The sequence below is a fragment of the Schistocerca gregaria genome, chromosome 7, assembly GCF_023897955.1.
Source record: "Schistocerca gregaria isolate iqSchGreg1 chromosome 7, iqSchGreg1.2, whole genome shotgun sequence".
NCBI lineage: Eukaryota > Metazoa > Arthropoda > Insecta > Orthoptera > Acrididae > Schistocerca > Schistocerca gregaria.
The window spans coordinates 251,078,066-251,101,758 of NC_064926.1; the positions used below are offsets into that span (position 1 = coordinate 251,078,066).

A 23,693-nucleotide genomic window follows, 5' to 3' on the forward strand; every position below is an offset into this window, starting at 1 on the left:
GCTGATGTAAGTGACTCCAATTGCTCTTGTCCCAGCCAGCAACCAGTATTGGGCTGACATGGTTTTGGCTGCCTGAAGGAATTGCACGCCATCTAGATGACACCTTCGGCTGCTGTATAAATTCTGTTAAACAAACTTGTTTACTGGCTGTATTATTCCACAATGGCTAAAGAGCTGGTTCTCCATGGTCAATGTCCTGTCTAAGATCTTGTAACATCATTGCTACGTCCTATAACGTCTATAATGCTCAGAATATGTGGACTCTGCAACACATCAACAAGTTCATGGACCTCCAGCGGGGAAGCCCTGCAACTGTGACATTTTTTGTCACATAAAAAGTTTCTTTTTACCTCCTCTGAACACACTAAAATTCGATATACATAGCTTTTTATACAATTTAAAATTTAAAGCTGTATTCTTCCTACTATGTTTCATACCACGGGAGGGCAACCGGCGCTCCGTGGGATCTATCTGGTCAGTGATTTATTTTAATTCGGTCCGATGAAGAAATTCGTGAGAGAGAGAGAGGGAGGAGAGAGTTAAGGGCCCATCACATGTTCAATGTTGTTGTTAGTATGTCAATATAAAGACTGTCTCATGGCGAGTATTGTCGTATTGTTAGTACTAGAAATACTGACGAACACTACTGATACCGAACAAAATATTCTCAGTACTGCCAATATAGACTGAGCGTGTGAGGTCGAGTATTTTCGGTTTTACTATTCTCCATTTTGGTGCTCACATTTTTTTCAGTTTCGCTTCTGTTATACAGTCGATATACTTTAAGTTAAAGGAATTTAGACTTTTTAACTCTTTAAAATGAACAAAAAATGATGGTGTAAGTTATTCATTGTTACAGAAACAATCAATGCACATGCGATCAGTCATCAAAAGTATTTTTGGGGAAATATTTAAAAACTGCATGTTAATAGTTTTGTGGATATTAACACAATCGAATGACCTGCCTGTGGCCGTGAAGCGCAAAGTTACTCCTAACTGCTTGTCAAGTGGTATTGCCTATCTGCAACAGCATAGCAATAGGACAATCAATGTCAGGGTGAGTGTTCAACAGAGCTAAGCCATTAAGCCGGTCCTCCTTCATTGTCGACTGTCATGTCTTTGTACACTGCAATGTTGAAAAACTTATTTCTACTGTAGCAGTAGATGCAGGTAGACAAGCGAATATTTTGTACAGCATGTGCAAAGTAGGATAGTCATATCTAGGACAAACAGATAATGCTTGCATAACAGAATCACAATCATTAAGGGCGTTAATACTCGTTTGCTCTTGCGGGAACAATCTCTCCCATTAGTCTCTTTTTAATCACAAAGAGTGATTCTTCTTCAGAGAACAGTAAGCCAGTTAGGCACCGATTCAATTTATGTGCCAGATCATTACCGTCATATTTCAGTAGTTGTGAGGGCAAAAGTATGTTGAATTTTAAATGATAATGCTACATAGGAAAATACGTCTACCAGTACACGATAACTTGATTCAGTCGAGTCGACTGTCACTGTAATTGTTTAACCTGGTACATGGACACTGCTAGCAGGGTCGAAAATTTAACTCACCTAGCAGCAAGGTGTAACTGTGTTTCAAATCAGTTTCTGAAATCACCCTTCTTAACTGAACAGTTCACACACTGTGAGGTCTACCAGTTCCATTTTGATGTGGTGTAAGGACTCTTGTTTCATGAAGAAAGGTATGAAATCTTCGAAATGTGAGTTGATTTGATTAACTCTTGCCTGGAAATCATTTTGCACAAATAAGCATTGCTACTCAGCTTGTTGCAAAATGTCTCCCCATAAGTAAGATGCATGTCAGTTAACACAGTTACAGTGTAATTAGCATCGAGTACATGTAAACATCAGTAGAAACTTTCATGTAAACATACACAATATAGACAAAGGATGGCTACCTAGTGATGTGTTCCTCTTTGTCTAGTGCGGAAAATAAATAATTTGTGAGTGAAAAAGATAATAATTCGGTTTAAGAAATACAAAAATGTTTACATTACCAACGGCGTCATTTGAGTGAAGACAGTTTTTGCGAAATTTTCGAGTTCTAATTACAGAAAACAGTGTGTGAAAGTTCTGCAGTTTCCAGTGTTTACATCTCGAGTGTAGAGTGCGAACGAAATACGTGAATTAAAATTAAGATGCAAGCTGATGCGCCACAGACAAGGTATGCGATGTGCAATAATATTTGGACAGGAAAACAGTTCTCGTGCTACAGTTAAAATGCGATGTATTCTCCATATCACATGGAAAAAATACGGTCAGGATCGAATCCACGGCAATAGAATACACAAAGGATCCATGTTTGCGACTATTCAGGGAAATGAAACGGAAAGTGATAATATAAAGGGAATGAAGAGATATTACGTCTTTAAAGCTATGCTTAACCAGTTTCAGTAGTGACTTAAAAACTATAGAAGAAGATTTTCGTAATATGAACTATCACATCGGTAAACATAGCCAGGATTCCGTAAAAATACAGACAGGACAAAAATGCAGGTTAACACCAGAACATAAAATAAAAAGTCCCATCACAAGAACAGGAGCTACAGACAGTTAAAACATCTATGTGGAAGAAACGACAAAATTCGATCGTCAAGCACCACACTAAAAAAGGACACAGGCAGGAACTCAAGCAAAGTGAATTCGCTACACATTGGTCCAAAGTTACAGAAAACATTAGTGAAAAGACCAAATGTTACACTAAAACTGACAGAGTAACTAATAGTAATTGCTGGAACAAACGACAGCTACAATGGAGAAAAACCGTACCTATTTCGAATGTGAATGTGAATGAAGTAATACACAACACAGGTTCAGACGAAATTAATATTGCGTACAATCCCATACAGATACTACACTCCAGGCAAAAACAATTCACTTTATAAATTAAACAGTCAAATAATGAGAGCTGCAGTTGAGCGTGATCAAGTTACAGTAATTGATGTTAACACCTTTCTGAGCAGAAATGGTTACACAAGGCATGGCCTGCATCTTGTGTCAACAGGAAAAATTGCTTTGTGTAAAAGATTGAAAACAGAGTTGATAAGTGAGGCAAATAGGAATACATCAAGAGCAACTAACATATATATTGAAAATAAAACATTTACCCAAAACTTGTCAGACAGTAGTGAGCTGTACTTGTGAGATCTCCGCAGAAGTGATGAAAACAAATCCAAATCCATTATATGCTGCAGAAGAAGAAATAATGTCACTAGAAATTAACCAAAAGACAAACTCAGTGATGAAGAGCAACAACAAACAGTTAGACCTAACGAGACTGGGCTGAACTGCAACATATCCACAGTAGAAATGAAGACAGTAATTCAAAACCAAGAAGTGGTGAATTCTGAGAGCCTCATAGTAGAAATGATAAAACCAATTCAAAATCCAAAATATCCAGCACCAGAAAAAGTAATATCATTGCAAATTAATCTGAAAGGCAAAACTACTGATGAAGACCAACAAAAAGTATCTAGGCCTAATGAGACTGAGCTGAATTGTAACATATCCACAATAGAAACAAGGACACTAAATAAAAACCCAAAACCCACCGCAGAAGAAGAGCATATATTACTGGAAATAAGTACAAAATTCAAAAGAAATAAACATGACGAACAGCAGCAAACTGCTGCACAAAGGAAAAAGGAAAGCCTAATTAATTACTGCCGATGAGAACTTTAGTAATTGGAAAGATGACGCTTCAACATTTGGGAGATGATTTTTTTATGGTACAGCCAAAGGAAGCAAAAAACTGGAAGTTAAATATTAGTGGCAAGAAACATGAACATGCTAATCAAATAGAGACAGAGAAATTTATTAGTAATCAAAAAGAAATTACGCTCAGAATTCTGCATCAAAATCTGCAATACATGGGTAATAAAAAACTAGAAGCAGAACTACTGCCAAATGAAATATTGCCCAGACATATAGCGTATAAGTGAATATGGCTCAAAAAGAAATTTGCAGTCTTACCATAAAAATTATGTTCTTGTAAACTATTTCTGCAGATCAAAATACAGAGATGGAGGAGTAGCAATATTTGTCCAAACAGCAGAACATTGTGATAGTAGTATGAATGATACATACAAAACCTTACCAAAATGTAAAGAAAAAGATTTTGAAATTACAGGTATGGTCTACAATGAGTTAAGTGTATTCTGTGCGTACCGATCACCAAGTGGCAAAATAAATCCTTTCCTCAAAAAAATTCCATTCTAGTAGAAAAAAATTAAAGATTGTGTAATATGTGGTGATTTTAACATTGATATGAGAAGAGAGACAGAGAAAGCAAAAATTTGAGGAGCTGCTACTAAAATACAACATGAAGTCAACTGTTATGGAACCAACAATAGCGGCTTTGGAAACAGAGTCAATTATTGATAATATTATCACTAATATAGATAGCAATGCATATACAACAAAGGTTATACAAAGAGGAATTTCTGATCATTTTGGACAGCTTTGTGAAGTATATGGAAATCTGAACTCACAAAAGGAAGATAAAAGTGAAGAAAGAGATTTTAGGCTTATCAGCCAACAAAATATCAACATCTTCAAAGTGATGTTAAGAAAAGAATAGTGGACGTACACACTTCAAGCCCAGGGAACAGATGAAAAATACAATGCTTTCCAAGACACCATAACACATTACCTAAATTTAGCATTTCCAAAAACCAAGAGGAACAGAAAAAATATCGAAAATAACCAGTGGGTCACGAAGGAAATAATAGAACAGAGACCTGCCTTAAGAGAAATGAAACAGAGAGAAAATATTGAAACTTACGGGCTGCACCACAAGAAATACAGGTAGTTGATAAGACAAGAAAAAGCAAAATCAATTAATGAGACTATTTCAAAATCAACAAATAAAATGAGAGTAGCTTGGGATAAAATTAACTCTGAGAGGGGCAGGAAAAAATACTCACAGAAAACAAATGAAACAGAAACTATGACACTAAATGACAAAATCATCACAGATAAAACAAAAATTGCCAACATGCTGAATGATAACTACACAGATGCAATAGAAAAACTAAAGCATGGATATAACAGCCAAGGATCTCACCAAACTACTGTGACAGATAAGCGAAGCCATTCAATGTTCCTAAAACCAATGTCTGAAAAGGAATTGACATTGTTATCAAAAAGCTAAAAGAAAAAAGTCTGTTGGACATGATGAAGTGTCAAACTACCTAATCGAGCAGGTGACAGCAGAAATAATTACGCCACTACTGGATGTTGCCAACTGCTCTTTCCAGGAAGGAGTATTTCCAGATAAACTCAAATCAGTTAAAGTAGTACCTGTATACAAAAAGGGGAAGCATGATGACCCCAACAACTACAGGCCAGTATCTTTAGTATCAGGCTTCTTCAAAATATCAGAAATTCTCATTCTAAACTGACTAACTGCTTATTTGGAAAAACATAATGTAATAACTCCAGCATAGCACGGATATCAAAAAGGGAAACCAATGGAAACAGCAATTGAATCATTAACAGAATCAGTCATGTAGGTCTTGGACAACAAGATGGGAGTGTCTGGAGTTTTTCTTGATCAATCCAAGGCCTATCCAAGGAAGGCCTATGCAAGGTGTTTGACACAGTTGATCATACAGTCCTAGAAAAGAAACCAGAGAATGCTGATATTCGTGGGCATGCAGCAAACTGGATAACACCATATCTAAGTAACAGGAGGCAATATGTAACCATTAATAATGTACACAGATCAGAAGTTAGAAGTATTAAGTATGGTGTACCTCAAGAATCTGTAATGGGACCTGTTCTCTTTAATTTATTTGTGAATAATGTAAAAAATGTGAAACTTAAATCAAAATACTGTATGAAGATGATATGACTGTGCTAAATGTTTCCAACAATTTGGAAGCACTTGAGCAAAATACATTCACATCAGTCAGTAGTACAGCAATGGCTCTCTGAAAATGAGCTAATTATTAATCTGAAAGAAACTATGTACATGGTCTTCAAAAATAAACAAAAAGAAGAACGTATGGATGTTTTCTTAAATGAAAAGAACTGGAAGAAGTAGCTTCAGTTAAATTTTTGGGCATTACAATAGACAGTGATCTAAATTGGAAACAGCAGATAAATACTGTGTCCAGTAAGCTAAGCTCAGTAATGAAACAACTGGCTCAGTATACTCACTGAGACCTCTTCTGCACTGTCTGTCATGGACTTTTTAAACCATACATGCAATATGGAATCACAGTATCGGGGAACTCAACCATCACAGGTATGAAGAGAATATTCACATTACAGAAGCAAGCCATTCAAATTATATTGAAAAGGAAGCAAAAAGAATCATGTAAAAGTTGTTTCAAAGAACTAAACATTCCAAAGTTCCCATCACTGTATACATTCAAGACCATTCTGAGTGCATTACGTGATCACACAAAACTGAAGACTAATGACACTGTTCATACACACAACACAAGGCACAGAAACAACAGTGGTGCATTCCACATAGACTTAAGATTTTTGAAAAAGGACCCAAATGCTCTGGTATCACGTTAATACAAGCAATGCCAAGGGAATTACAAGACCTCAAAACTGAGAAAACATTCCCCACAACTGTAAAAAAGTTGCTGCTACAAGGAGAATTTTATAGTGTAGCTGTCTACATTAGCAAATAGTGATAAAAAAGTTTATCCTGTGAGTGATAAATCTCATGCACCATAAAAATAACTAGCAACAGAAACCATTGTTAAATAAATTGACTATAATTAGGAGCCACTGATGTATAATATGAGATAATTATAGCTCACAAAATTATTATTTTTTGTGTGTATCATAAGTCATTTTGTATTGTGTAATATTATGAATATACTGCATCATAAGTCATTGTGTATGATGTAATATTATATGTATACTGTGAAAGCTCCTATGTTTATTTAATGTGTGAGCTATTTTAGATACTTTTATATTTCATATTATCTAGATTGTAAGCCTAATGACCTGTCCTATGTTACAAGTACATATCAGTACAAAAGGTAATTTACAGAACCAATAAAAATCACAATCACTGTAATTGTTTATCCAGGTACATGGACACAGGTAGCAATTACCAAAACTTACCTTACCTGTCAGTAAGGTGTAATTGTGTTTCAAATAAGTTTCTGAAGTCAATGTGTTGTGTATAAAGAAGTCAAAACAGCCATGAATATTGGCCCAAGGGTAGTCCAATGTCAAATTGTTCAAAGTGTTTGCCTGTTGTAGATAATAGTGGATATTGTCAAAGCTTGGATTTGCATAAAGAAGTAATGCAACAATTGCATCCATGACAAGTTGATCATTAAAGACTTTATAGCTATATCCTCCCGTCATTTCATTCTCATTGATTTATTATTTTGGTGATTCTGAAATCATTTAAATGTGCATTGTGCTCCAATATGACTTAATTTCCACACCTGTAGCAAGCATTTCTGAAGATTTTTCTTGATTCTTAATGCTTACTGTGACTTTGCTATGAGACAAATGCTGTCACAATGCCGGCTCATGTAATGGCTTTCCACTGCATTTAGAATTAACCCTTAACTATTATGGACATTCACAAGAACACAATTACTGTGGAGGGCTCTCACAGACTGCATTTTTATATTTTATACATCAAACCAGAATTTCGCTGAAAGTATATAGTTTCATGACTTCCTGTCATTCATTACACTTCTTAGAGGTGGGCTTTGTAGAAATTTGATTTTTTTTTAAACAATGCAATATTTTAAACACTTCGACAATTAAAACAAAGCGAAATCTGAAGTACATTTTTATATCATGAGTTACGAAACTAACAGCAAATAGTTAGCTCTCTACTCACACACAGATTATCATCAGAGAGATTATATTACAAATTGGTGGAAAAAATTAAATTGACTTACAATAAATTGTGTGCAAAGTCAACTTTCGGTTTATGACTCATCTTTGCAATGTAGAGCGAGTATTTCAGTCCATAAGTTGATGAATGGAGAAATTTTGCCACATTTTACTTCTAAAATTACAAGTTAAAACTAAATATGTGTTCTCATGTGCCACTGAATCATACTTTAGTCAATTTCCACCTACAAACATTTCACACAGACCTTCCTGGAACACTCCAAACAAATTGGAACACCACACTGTTGACACGGATATCTTGTTTTCCTCTTCAGACACGGAGGTCAAAAGGCACCTTTTTTCGATTTTCGAATTCTTCTTTCGGTGTCTTAGGCTCATCTTGTAAGTGAAGTATTTTTTTGATGGTGTCACTCAACTCTTGCAACAAGCGTTCAATAGTAATTCTACACCTTTGGTCGAAAGAGTCCACACCATCTTTTGTTGGGTTATAAAACAGGATGATCTTAGGTTCTCCTGGTTCAGGATCATTGTTTACTGAAGGGTGCACAGGAGAGATCAGCATTGCAGCTTTGGACTTCTTGGGCATGTCTTCTGTAAAACCATAAACAGATGTCTTCACACCAAGTTTCTTATTAGGTAAGAAGTTCTATGGGATCTTCTTTTTGTTCTTTTTCAGTGTACCATCATATGTGAGACTTTTTTTTTTTTGAAAGTTCATTGACTAGCTCTGCTGATGAGTACCAGTTGTCACTTGTAACATTTCTCCCTGTGTTTTCAATGGGTTTCACCAATCAAAGAACAGCCTGTGTGAGAAGACTGTGACCTTTCTCCTGGCTGGGAAGAAAAAATGTATGCATTGTAGAAGTAATTTGTATGATCGTCAGTCAAACATTGAATTTTCGGGCCATACTTTGTTGGTTTGTTTGGCATGTACATTCTAAACTCCCACCTTCCATGAAAAGGAACATATATTTCATCGACACACACTGTTGCACCTACAGAGCAGCAAAGTTGACTGTTTTTGATGAAACATAGAAAGATTTGTGAAATTGCTGCTGATCTGTGTATTTTCTTTCTTTCCACCCGATCATCTTGATTGTCAAATCATAATGCAGATAAAAAAAAAAGAGAAATCTTTCTTTGCTAATCATCTGAAAACATCTCTCCCCGTTCCAACGGTTGCAAACAAGCTGTAAACAGACACGTTCCCTGACTAGAAAATGGCTGAATACACTAATAGACCAATTACAGTGTTCAATTGAATGACATCTACATCTTGTAGATAGGATAAGTGATCGTTAGCACACTGTGCTCTAAGCTTAGATATTTTCAGATTTGTCCATTGAATGATTTAATCTAGAATGTCTGGTGTAATGAACAGTTTCCATACCTCCAAGATGATGTTGTGCTGCCTTGCTCTCACGTTAGCTGGTGGCTGCTTTTTTCTCCATCAAAAACATCTATTCTTACTGAAGAAGTAAGCTCCATCGTCATCAGCTGTCCCAGCTTCATCACTTTCAGTTTCCTGCTCTGAGTTAGTGTCATGATCACTAAATATCTCAATCAGGGTCATTATCACTGTCATCAAAAAGTCTTCATTCAAAGATTCAATGGGGTGATCTTGAACATCCACATCTGTCTCACATAACACACATTTCATAGAAGGTCCAGCTTTCCCCACCATGTCTCAAGGCTGATAATTACGAAACAAAGAGCAGCAACAATGCAAGAATGTTGGCACGTGTAGCTTGCCAGCCAATAGGAAGGTACATGGAAGAGTCCATTTGGCTTTGTAAGGGTGTGAGAAATATCTCCACACAAAAATTCGTAGCGGTCTGAGAGACGGTCAATAGTCGGTAAGGGTTAATACATTTTCCTTCTTCATTCACCATTTAACTTTTTGCAAAACTCTGTTTTAATTGTTCACTTCACAAACTCTCCAAAACACTAACAACACTTCGTATTCTGAAAGTATTGGTAACAACAAATTATACATGTGGCAACACTGATGTGCCATAACATCTCTGGCACGAAAAAACTCTTTAAACCAAGGTGGCCATTATGTTCTGTCTATGTGATACTTTCGATGTGTAATGACGTATATCTGAAGTGTGACAATAAATGTGTTCATTGTTTTAACAAGTGGATCAACGGGTTGTTATTTATAATGATAAGGACCCGAAATCCCACAAACATAATATCATTAAGTGAATAATTTATGGTGGAGGGAGACTACTGAATGAATAGCAGAAGTACTGAGTCACTGGCAGGAACACACAAAAGAGAATGAAAACTTTACTAACTTTTGGAAGAAAATCCTGTATGAGCTAGGTACAAATATACACACAGAAACACTTACACATTCTTCCCTCCAGCATCACCTTTTCTCAACTACATAGATGAGAGTCTTAATCTGGCACACAGTTTTAATCCACTAGGAAGTTTCATATCAGTGCACATTCTGCTGAAGAATGAAAGTTTCATTCTGGAAAGATCCCCACAAGCTGTGGCTAAGCCATGTCTCCCCAACATCCTTTCTTCCAGGAGAGCTAGTCCTACAAGTTTCACACGAGAACCATGGTGAAAGTAAGAGATGAGGATCTGGCAAAAGTAAAGCTATGAGGACTGCTCATAAGTAATGCTTGGGTAGCTCAGTTGGTTGAGCACTTACCCACAAAAGACAATTGGTCCTGAGTTCGAGTCTTTGCTTGGCACACAATTTTAATCGTCCAAGAAGTTTCCATAAATGTGTTTACAATATTTTTACTGCTGAGTGACACCTCTCCTTATGCACTGTACCTAGCAAGAGTTTTATGCAAGATAACTGTAGTAGCTTAATGATGAAATAGCCACCACATTATATTTGGTTTTACTATCCCCACAGTTTTATTGTATCAGTTTACTGGTAACACTGTTGTAAATAAACCTTCTTAATTTGTTTATGCAGCAGTGCACTTTATTATGTAATCCACATTAATACATGTAGCATCCACTTGACAAGCAAAGAGGGTAGCATCACCTGCCCTAAATAGCTGACATTTAACAAAAGTGCCATACACACATTAATTTTATTACTTGTATCCAGATTTTGAAGTAAGTGTGAGTTGTTGTATCAGTTTCTCACCATATATTTGAAATAATGTTATGGAGGCACAAAATGTGTGGCAGCTAGGCGAATGTTACCTTAGTCAACCGAGAGCTGGAGCAGTATTTGTATTGCACGTGAACTTGTAGGTCTGATTGGAATGAATTACTGCTTAGTGTGCAGATGATGCTACATGGTTTCAAAATCAGTAATTGTGCTGCAATGTCATCACTGCATTTTCAACTGATTACAGCATGTTTAAGGTAAGTTTTGCAATGAGCATAAATTTGATGTTGTTTTTGCCCACATTGTACCTCTCAACGCCTGAATTGTACTGTTCCTTATCCTGCAGGTATACACAATAGTCGCCACAGATGTTATGAATGCAAATTTTGCCCTTTATTAAAGTAAGTTTTTCAGTAAATCTTTTAATTTTCAGTCTAATGGCAGTACATGACAGAACCCTGATAAATACTAATTTCTTTTTCCTATAGATTTTCTGATGAAGCCGCAGAAGGGCAAAACATAAATAGAAGTATTGTTTCCCCTGCAACCAAGAATGTTTTTCTTTTGAATGGTTTCCGTACTAGGTACACCACGGAATGAGACGAATTGTACACAATATCCTGCTGCATAGCCTTCTCTACAACGTGAAAGTCATGATCTTGATGCCTGTTTCACTGCACATACCATCTGGATTCTCCCTCCTGACACCTATTTCTCAGAACCCTGTAGGTGGGAACTGGTGTTACAATATGTGTTTGGTTCTTACCATCATCTGGCCTACATTTTTATCAATTTCTTTGACCTCAGCATTTCTTTTCAGTAACTATTCGTTTTTTCACTTTCTTTTAGTTTCTGTATCTTTTATTCTCTGACTAGTCTATCTGCCCCACCTCCCCCTCCCACCAGTCTACCAAACGTAATATACTTAGCTTTCTGCTCTTATTAACTCTTGCATGATTTTTTTTCAGTAATTTCTTTCTTGCAAATCTTCCACCTGTAAGCTCTCAGGTTCTCAAATGCCAGCCAGTGCAGTTCCCAGCAATCAGTCTTTCCCTCTTATCCCATGTGGTAAGTGTCCACTGCCCTGGGGCTTTGGGTGGCTTTTCTGTAATGCTTACAATTTTTCCTAAGCCTCGCCAGTCATTTACCACTCTTGCTTTCCTTGCAACCCTTCTGCCAGAAGAAGGAGTCACTGGCTCCAAAAGTTCATTTCCAAAATGTTTATAAGTGTTTTCTTCTGCCATCACTTATTGAGTAGATTTTCTTATATATCCAATAACTGTATTATATTTTCGAAAATCAAGCTATTAAGTTAGCCATTTTTCAGAAACAAAAAGAGAGAAATATTTAATCATCAGATAATGATTAGTCCATAGCAGTCCATCCTTTCCTCAGAACTACAACAAATAAAAGAGGCAGGGTCCTGAGCAGACACGGCATTCATTCCATTTTCTGATCACCTAAGGAAATTAAAGAGAAGCTGCACCTAGTTGGAGACAGCCTTGCTCCTGGTGTTCCTGGAACTTATAACAAACACAATGCTTGTGATAGCAGTTACATTAGTCAGTCAATACAAATAATTTCAGAGCACCACTACCACATTAAATATCACAGTTTCAACAAATCTGCTGTTGCCAAGAACAACCTCATGGGCAAACATACAACATTTGATAAAATGGAAACATTATCCCATAAGTCTACCTAAGGGATTCTATCATTGAAGAACCTATAGAGATAATTATGTATTACAACAACTTTAACTGAAACAGTGGCTACGTCATTAGCAGTGCATGGAAAAATGGGTGCTTGATGCTGAAAGACAACAGAGATATTTATTGACTATTTAATGAAATCAATATCACTAACAATGTTCTTCAGTCATAGACAGTGATCTCTGTACTATCTGGACATTAAATTCCAAGTATCTGAACATGCCAACCAAAGATGATCGTATTTCGTTTCTTGCCTAATTACAATATGGGTGCATAAAGTTTCACGAGAATGCAAAATGAAAATTCTTTTTGAGTCTGTCCCATCTCAGCCTCTTCATTGCATACTGATATAAAGTTCAAAATCAGAAATAAGAATAGAATCCTTTATCACATACAGACCACTGGGAATTGTTTTGCCTAGCTACAACATGATGGATTACACAGATGCCAAGAATCTGCAGGCATGTTAAAATTCCTTCTTCTGAAATCAGAGATCTACATCCAGGTAGTACAGATGTCACTTGTCATAGACACTGGCATAATCTCTGATAGCGCATGAAAGTTCTGTGAATTCGTGAGGTCTCCATGACATAATTTGTCCAACTAAAGTACCTAATGGTCTACTGAAATCTAATCTCCTCATGATAATGAAAGAGGAAATTTTGGAAAGCACTGTGCCTGAAATCATTAACTGTTGTAATAACTGAAAATCAGCTGTTAGGTATCATAAAAATTGGAAAGCAGATTGACTAATAACAGCATTTTTCTTTCTTCCCATACTTCACAAAAACACGATGGCTCAAGTCAGGAATGAACAGTACATTTGCAAAGAGATATATTGATCACTGATCACAGGTCTTATATATTTAGACAACTGTTCACATTTCGACAGCTACAGTAAACAGTTTATACAGTGAAACTCCCTGATATTAAAACTGTATACCAGACCGATTCTCAAACTCGGAACCTTTGCCTTTCATGGGCAAGTGCTCTACCAACTGAGTTATCCAAGCAAGACTCATGACCTTTTTTCATGGCTTCACTTCCATAAGTACCTCATCAACCTTCTAAACATCACAGAAGCACACAGTTTTAGTCTGCCAGAAAGTTTCATATCGGTCCACACTCCACTACAGAGTTAAAATTTCATACAGTTTTTGGATTAATGAATGGCTCATGATTTCCATACTGGGGACGTCTGCAACATTAATTGATTGGTACTAACATACACCTCAGGCTACACTACAGAACTGCATGTCACCACAACCAATATTTCAGATATCAGACACTAGCCAAAAATGTACATACTGTATCTTATTTCTGTTTCATAGTTTCATAGGAACTACTAAATAACATCAAAAACTAATTCAAAGATAAAATCTGTAGATAGCTTATTTATCCCCTGCCGTCATACTTCTCACCAATTTACCACGGCGGGGAGGCAATATCACACATCGGAAACGGTTCTTGAATTTATTCAGAGTCTTCACATATGCCTATGAATTGATTGTTGACCCTCTTGGCATCACATCCATGGGAATAAAGCCCTCACAATCACAGAAGACTGTCACCATGACTTTTACAGCAGAGGGGGTTGTCTTGAATTTCTTCTCTCATGGTGAATGAGAATGATGCCACCCCATGGACTGCCTTTTTGTTTCTGACACCAAGTGGTACACCCAGACTTCGTCCTCTGTAACGATCCATGACAGAAAGGCCTCTCTGTCAGTCTCAAAACACTCCAACAATTCAGATGAAATGGCCTTTCTTTGAATCTTGTAGTCCACTGTGAGCATTCATGGAACCCATTGTGAGCACCTCTTTGAATATCCAAGAGTGTCAATCATTACAGACTCACTTCCAATGCTTACTGACAACTGTAGAGCCAGATGCCGAGTTTTGATGTGCTGGTCGGCATGAATAATGACATCTGCATAATTCAGCAAGTCTGTGGCTATGACAAGCATTGCTGATTATGGAGCTCAGTTTCAGGATTTCCTGAGTCTGTAACATTCTTCACCCATCACCCAGCTATAATCCTATGAACAGCAGCATCACCATACACCACACACAAATGTTTATGGATGTTCACCACGGTTTCTTTTTCTGCACACAAGAATTCAATAACAATACACTGCTTGTAACATGGACCATATGTAGACACCATTTTGACCCTGTACTTTGCCACAATGGTTTGAAACTTCTTCGGCGCACAGAACAAACATCAAATGTGAAGCACGATCAAGGATGTTTGTCTATGTATATTATGGGGCATTACTTATTGAATGACCCTCATATTTAAAATACGCATTTTGGAAAGATCTTTAATGCAGTATATGTTAACTTTGCTGCGTGCTTAATGTTTCTGCTGTTTTTATTTCTAAATTATTTCGAAGTAATACTAAGAGAAAAATAAACAGTAATTGCTTGCTCCTGCCACATATATTTGGATGTACTAACTAAGCTAAAAACATACTACTCCTAATCACTATAATTATTAGCCTGCAAATGAAGTAAATACTGATGTGATAGTGATCAGTATACTTTCCTGTCACCAATAAAAATATCTGCACTTACACCCCTAACACCCCGTGTATTGAGAAGCCAATGTTATAATTCCCAAACTCCTGAACAGGGGTTGAAAAGAGATTCTCAAACTTCCATTTCTGAGCCAAAAATATCTTTTGTGCTTGGGAAGAGATACACTAGAATAAAATGCCATAAGTCATAAGTCTAAATTATAGCTTGTTAGAAGATAGTTTCACATAAATGATGTCACTAGAAATAAAAAAAGAAGGTGGTCTTTGAATTACTGTAGCCCTTGAGGGGTAGACTGCTTACTTCTGTAGTAGACCAAACACCACTTAATAGCAAATACATTTTCTGCTTTCAGCTGATGTGGCATCCCTGGCCAAGGAAACAAACAAAGCAAATACACAAAAAATAACAGAAGAATCTCCAATAACAGGAACGTCACAAAGTAATCGGAGAAGACTTTCTAGTGCACCCTGTCAAAAAATAAAGCAATCCTCTGGTAAACTGTTTCGTAATATTGCATCTGCAAAACCAAAATACTTGTATAGTAATTCAGAATATTCTACAGAAAACCTCGTTAATGCCAACTGTTGTGATAAACGAAGCACAATATTTGATCCAATTTCTTTTCATAGTGTCGCAGGTGTTTCATCTGACAAAAGTGGTTTCTCATCTCTCAAGAGGAATCTAGAACCTATATGTCTCAAAGCAGTTCCTCCAGAAGATAGCTGTAAGAACAATGTATATGATATGCATGTTAATAATAAGCAAAATTTCAGTGCAAAAGTGTCCCAATGTATGTTCTTTCCATCTTTAAAAACAAAGGATTTCATTCATGGAGATTCCAATATAGCTACTGAAGCATCATCTTGCTTATCAAGTGAAGAAAGTAGTAATCCTTCTGAGTCATCTGTATTTCGAGAAAACAGACTTAAGTGTAAGAAGGAAAAACATTCATTCACTGTCAAATCAGGCATGTACTTTCCTTTGCACAAAAGTGCCCAAATAGAACCTGAAAAAAACATTTCTCCAAGGTACAAACAGAGAGAATATAATACAGCCACTTCCAACTATTATAATACAACAACAGAGTGCTATAAAATACCATGTACAGTTGTCCATTGTGGGACTCAGACAGATATTTCATTTTTGGCGTCAAGGGACACCCAAATTTTGGAACCAGTGCCCAACAGACCTGTTTCTAATCCATGGTTTATGCTGCATAAAGCAACAAATACAAGCAATGAAAACTGCAGCTTGTTTGAAACATCAAATGAATATTTAAATATGAAAAGTGTGAACTTTTTACACTTAAAAACACGTGAGAATGAAGAGGTATTCTCTAAAGGCAGCTCACATAATAATCTGCACAAAAGTAGCCATAACAATACCATAGACAAATGTGATCAGAAAATGAATCAGACATGTTGTGGGAGTGGTTGTTTCTCTAGAATTTTTAGTTGTTGTTTCTGAATAAGTGTAATGTGATTTGGTAGTCATACTGTAAACATTCTTTTGCTGTATCAAGTAGAGTCTCAATGAGTCAAGTGCTATTTTATGAAAAATGTCATGTGTTATTTTATGAAAAAACTTTAACTTATAGCCATCATGAATAACTTTTGATGTTTCTGCTATATCTGTTTTTTCCAGTAGTAGTTCTGTGCGAGTTTTTGCAAAAATAAGGATGGTTTGACTAAAATATTATCCTAATGCATGTATATTTCATTGAAGATCAGGAAGGTAATTAATAAACAAAAACAAAGTTAATGTCATAAGAGTAATCATTATTGCATTTTGTTAAAATGTATGACACCTATAAGCATATAAAATCCCATGCCCATGTGTGCACATCCACACACACATTTAAATTAAGGGATTATTTCATGGTACTTATATGGATACAGGGATAAGTGCAGGAAACATAAGCATCAGACAGCAGGCAATATTAACACACTAAAGACAAAATAAATGAAGGGAAAAATGTTTTAATATGAACAAGAAAATCTTGTTACTGTCATGGGAATGGAATATCAGAACTAGTACAGAACTCTTTATGAAGTGATTACCAGATAAACAGTAGCCTACTCATATTTTTAAGACAAGTGCAGGACTCAAGGTTGTTTCCTTTTATTTAGGCACTTTGACGAAGAGTCTGGTAAAAGATGCTCATATAATAATGGTAGGGGGTGCAGATAGACATTTAGACTGTAATCTTAGCTGTATAACTGAGGTTGATGGAAGGAACACTGCTGATAATGTTCCTCACTCCAGTGTGAAAGTCATGTCACTCTTTGAGTAGTAAGATAAGCCCTGAATAAAGCATTCTGTTGAACATGTTAATGCAGAGACGGAAAATCTCTCAGGGAAGAGGGATGTGATTGAAGCACCATCCCTCATTTGGTTACACCATGTATTGCATGGTTTGCACCTAAAAATTCTGGTAAGAGACTATAAAGATGGCTAATTGCCAGGAGCTTATATTCTGACCAAAGTACTAAGTTGTCTTACAAACTTGAGTACATAGTATTAATGTTCCACAATAATATTTATTTAATAGTTTATTATGAACCAGCTTTCAGCTTCTTAGGACATTTTCAGTTAACTTAATACTAAACAGTTAGTCCATACAACTTAAGCAAGAGTTCATAGCTGTACAAAGGTTGTTGTACAAAGATATGTGGCATTTTATACCGACACAAAACATAAGATACTCTGAACAAATAAATCTTATGTTAAAATATATTCAAATATTAAAATTATGTGAATTCACAAGCCAAATGTGTTGTACAATTGAATAATGGCACAGGCTACTACATTATACAGGGTGTGATCAATAAGTAGGAAGACTTCATTTATGTAGCACAAATGGAGCAGTGGAGGGGGATTGGACCACCCTGGCTATGATGGTGGGGAGCCTTCCAGAGAGACCAATATTTTTTCCAGTTGCCTGCAGGTAAGCAGACAGTGAGAACGTTTTTTGTGGTCCTCCGTTCAGTAGTGCAGTTGCGTTTCAAGATGGAGAAAAATCTCGAGCAGTACTATGTCATCAAATTTTGCATGAAACTCAGGAAAATGGCAATAGGGACCCTCTAAATGATTAAGGATGCCTACAGAGATGCTGTCATGACCCACTCAACAGTGTTCAAGTGGCACAAGCTGTTCCGGGAGGTACAGGAGCTTGTCCAACATGACCATTGCACCGGTCACCCATCAACTTCAAGGACTGATGAAAATGTGGCAAAAGTGATGGCACTCCTGGACTCCGACCAGCGCTTAAACATTTATCTGATGTTTGATGAGTTGGAAATTTTGTATGGTACCATCCAAAAAATCGTTATTGGGATTTGGCAATGCAAAAGGTGTGCACCAAGTTTGTGCCAAAAATTCTGGGTCATGAACAAAAACTGAATCATGTGCAAATTTCCCAGAAAATTCTGAAATGTGCTCAAGAAAACCAAATTTTCTTCATAATGTGATTACTGGTGACGAATCATGGTGTTTTGAGTATGACCCACAGACCAAATGCCAAAGTGCTGTGCAGCACACTCCCTACTCCCCACATCTGAAGAAAGCCAAAATGAAGAAGTCAAGGGTCAAAACCATAATCATCTGCTTTTTTGACTGTTGTGGTGTGGTTCACCAGGAGTTTGTGCCCCCTGGACAAGCTGTGAATGTTACATTTTATGTGAGAGTACTTAAAAGGTTGTGCAAACGTGTCCTCAGTGAGGCCAGACATCGCCACTTGTTGGAAGCTGCACCATGACAATGCACCATGCCACTGCATGCTGCGGGTGTTGTAACACCTGGCCAAGCACAGGGTTGCCACATTGCCTCACACTCCCTACAGTCCAGATCTGTCAATTGCGGACTTCTTCCTCTTTCCCCAGCTCAAGTGGGACCTCGAGGGACACCGATTCGGTTCTGTAGAAGATGGCCTAAATGCTGTGATGGCATCTCTAAAGAGCAATATGAAAAATGAATTCTAGAAGGTGTACGTGCAGTTGGAATCATTTTATATGTGTTGTGTTGGACCACAAAGGTGCTGGTTCAAGGAAAACTAAGTGCTTGTACCAGTTAGTTCAATAAAAAAATTGGATTTGTACCAGTTAGTTCAATACAAAAATTAAATTAATTTTGTCCTACTACCTATTGATCACACCCTGTATGTACTAACTGGTGAACATGATGAACAGAATAAAAAAAAAAGGGGCAAGCGGGAGAAAGAAGTCTATGGAATGTGGGTACAGAACAGTTAGAGCAAGTTTATTATCTAATGGTAAGAGAAATAATAACTGGCTGCTGCTACTTTAGTAAGGGTGTGTAATGGAACTGTGTCTGATCATTAGGGACAAGGTCAGAATTCTTTGACTGGTATAAATGGACAGAATTTCTAGTAATGTTAGTTTTCTTCCTTTAGTACCTCTACGGAGAATATAAAATTTCATATCATATGTATCACTTTCATTCAGAGCATGTTCAGCAAAGGTCGAAGCTTTCTTTTTCTGTCTCCAACCTCTTTGATGCTCAATCAGTCTAGTAGTTATATCCCTACCTGACTGGCTGACATATAATTCTCCACATAGATTCCATAGACTTCTTTTCCCAGTCTCCAGCCCCCTTTTTTCAGACTGTTGATCACATTCACCAGTTTGTCCATATAGCATAGTAGGTGTGTCATTATTTACTTGTACAATGTATTTGGCTTATAAATCCTGTTGTGTTGTGTGTTCATACAGTGCGGTCACCTCACGTGAGATGTGACCACCACCTTCTCGATGGCCGTGTACCAACACTCCATACTTCAAAGTGCTCACAGTGAGGGCACCACAAGAGATGCAGCAGTCATTCCACTGGAGTTGATGGAGCCAATCAGGGTAAAGCCCCACATGATTAAGTTGCGTCATGGCAGCCTGAAAAAGGTGTTATCTTGTGGGCCTCCTTGAGTACGGAGCATGTTTTCTCTCAGTCACGATGCTGTTACTGGGATAGTGTTTATTTGGCTATGGACCTTGACACGAGAGATTATGCTGAGTTATGTTTCATCTTGTTTTCAGAATAACTCCTCTAAGTTGTAATTAATTCCAGCTTTCGATTTGGTAGTTTGTACCTGGAACAAAACAAGTTTCCCAGGCATCTAGTCAGTCCTCTGTCAATGAGTTAAGGACTTTGGATTTTTTTTTCATCTGTCAATGATATGATAGTGTTTCTATGTCTGTTAATTGAGTTGGTGGTTTTTTTCTCATCTTATGACTTATTTAGATATTCTGTTTTCAGAAAAACAGTCCACTCAAATCCTGTTTTGTGGTTCTCTGCTGTCACTTGTTTATTTTGTCCTGCTGTTCTTACTTTTCATGCTAGTATATTTAGTGACAGTCATCGCATAAGAGCTGTTAAATTTTCAAAACAAGAAAACCTGTTTCTGTCGTTCTCATTACTGAAGTTCATAATTTGCAAGCTCAACAAATCAATGAGTTGATTGCAGCGTTAAAACAGTTGCCCTGAATACTCAGCTGCAGCAACAGTGAACACAGCCTGTGCTACCAGTTCCAGTCATATCTCCATTCTGTCAATTTGACCCACAGCAAGAGGAATGGGACGTATATAAACATCAGCTGGAGGCACATCTCAGCATCAATAATGCATCACAGGAGGTACAGAAAATTTTTATCTTACCCATTGTACGCACCTATACCTATAACCTTTACCTGAAACTCACTCCTGACTGCCATCCTGAACAGTTGTTGATATACCATATCCTTTCATTGCTAGATAGTTATTTTGAACAAGTGTTTGCAGCAGCTACATGATTCAAATTTTTTGGTCTACATAAATGTTCGAATCCGTTGAGCCATCAGTGGGTCACGGAACTACAGGTGTTGTTACTATAGTGTCAATTAAATTGCGACTGTGGTAATAGTTTCAATGATCAAATGTTGCGTGACGTGACAGTGCAGACTCTAGAATACGTGCAGGTATCTTAGGGCATCATAATGCTTCCTTTTAGGACATGCTAAACATTATTGAGTCATGGAGTTGGTTTCATGTGATGTGTGATAGTACAAGGTGCAGTCCTAGTGCACATGTTAGTGCAGTAAACACTCTGCCCCGGCATCACATTACTCACGTGAGCCACAGCTCATGTAAATGAGTTCAAACTGTGTCAAGGTTTTGCTCTCTAAGTCCCATACAAAGCAATGGTTAATTCGAAGACAGTGGTTGATTCATTCCCACTCCCTCACCCTGAAGATTTGATGGACCACCTGAATGGATGAAAGTAAATTTCCAAAGCTGCTCTCACTGAAGCATACCTTCAGCTGCTTCTGGATGATGCTTTCAAACAGACCGTGGTTATCAGCACACATATGGGACTCTTTCAGTTTCAATGTCTTCCTTATGGATCGGCATCTGCCCTGGATCTGTTCCAACAGTTTCTTGAGCAGCTGGTCACAAAGGTTCCATCCTGCTCGAACTATTTGGATGACATGATTGTGTCTCGTAGAATTCCTGAGGAACACTTATCAAACCTAGAACAGTTATTTCAGGTCTTGTCCAACTCTGGTTTGCATTGCAACAGAAGCAAGTGTATGTTCTTTGCCACTGAAGTTGAGTATCTTGGACATGTAATAAATGGACTGGGTATCCATCCCAGTCATCATCATTTGGAAGCCATCCAGCATCTTGCTGCACCTAGTCTTCTGAACTCCAGGCAGTTATGGCCAAACTGTCTTAATACGTCAAGTTTCTCCCAGATCCCGCCCAAATTGACGCCCTGTTCCAGGGATTCGCTGTAAAGAAGTACCATTCCAGTGGACTACCGAGAATGAGCAGTGTTTCCAAGTTGAAGAACAGTCCTGCCTCGATACATTTCCACTGGACGCCAAGTTTATTGCTCAAAAGACAGGCAAAGATTCTGACCTTGCTTTGACTCTTCCATTATGTTTGGGATGGATGGCTGTCTTCGAGATCTTCAATTCGCAGGCCAGCATTCGCCGCACATCGGTATCCATCACTTCTTATCAAGTCACTCAAGGGTCCTCCTCCTGCACACAGAGAATGGTCAGATGCATGTCATCATCTCTCAGTCTTTGTGCCAAAGAATTTTGAAATTGCTCCATCAACGACATTGGAGTGTAGTGAGAACTAAGCAACTCACCTGTCAGCATTGCTCATGGACCAGCACGGATCGAGACATCGAATACATGACTGGATAGTATTGCACATCTGCTGAGAACCAGGCAGCAATTCTGCAGCTGGCTGAAACCTTCAGCACCACGGTGATGTGTTCACGTCAATTTTCTGGCTTCCTTCTGGGATGTCCGATGGCTTCTGCTCATAGACGCATTCAGACAATTTCCTTTCATCCTTCCATTGTCATCAACAATGAGATCAGCAACCATCTGGGCCTTACAGAATGTCTTCTGCATTGCAGGACTTCCAGAAAGTTTGGTCAGTGACAATGGCCCGCAGTTCACATCCACCAAGTTTCATCACTTTTGTCAAGCTGATGGGGTTGTGCACATAATGACTGCTCCTTTCTCTCCACAGTGAAATGGTGAGGCCAAAAGATTTGTTCGAATGTTTAAGTCTTAGATGATCAAACTGTGGTGTCACCGCCAGACACCACACTTGCTAGGTGGTAGCCTTTAAATCGGCCGCGGTCCGGTAGTATACGTTGGACCCGCGTGTCGCCACTATCAGTGATTCCAGACCGAGCGCCGCCACACGGCAGGTCTAGAGAGACTTCCTAGCACTCGCCCAGTGGTACAGCCGACTTTGCTCACCAAGAAAGTCCACATACATTGTCAAGTGTGTGGGGTCAATGGGGTGGAGGTGGAGTCTGAAGTCATAGTGGGAGAGACCAAACGCTCTCACACTGTCAGATCCTCTTCGAGGTGTGCAGACTTTTGACATTTGACAGGTATTGTTTCCTCTCAGTTGTTCCACCAGATCCTGAATGTGTTTGTTCTCCCCTGGGTAACTTCCAATGGCCCTGATTATGGTGGCTGAAATGGAGAGCAGACAGTATCATGCCACAACAAAATATGCTAGGTTTTGTACAAGTCCTTGTGGATGAAAATATGTTTGGTGCCATATGGTTTAGGTGTAGAAGAATGGAGCAAGGCCATATTCTTTTGTAGTTGTTTCCCAGACTCTGTAATTTCCTCTTTCAGTGATAACACCTGAGGCTTCTCTGAGAGTAATTCAGCTGGCAGCCTTACTAAAGTTTTCACCCTAGACCGGCCGAACTGCAATGCTGAGATGGTGGTTATTGCTGAAACAACCGTTTTTTGGTTATATTATTTTTTTCAGTGCCAGTTTAAATGTACTGTAAAAACTACTCAGGATAACTGGTTTCTTAAATAAACATTTTGGATGTTTTACTTGCTTTACTTCCTGTGATAAACGTAGAAATTGGACAACACCCTCAGTTTCAAGATACATACAATCAAAGTAATAAATTAACTAGGCAAATAAAAGAAAACTTA

General features: G+C 37.8%; 1 protein-coding gene across 1 annotated transcript in view; it reads left to right on the forward strand.

The window, feature by feature from the left end:
* The window catches only part of LOC126281627 (uncharacterized), a 29,781-nt gene extending 12,844 nt beyond the window's left edge, over positions 1-16,937 (forward strand). Inside the window, exon 2 of the mRNA XM_049980751.1 lies at positions 15,566-16,937. Coding sequence (XP_049836708.1) covers positions 15,566-16,680 — 1,115 coding nt within the window. The 3' untranslated portion in view covers positions 16,681-16,937. The remainder of the gene's footprint in view (positions 1-15,565) is intronic.
* Positions 16,938-23,693: the final 6,756 nt, after the last annotated feature.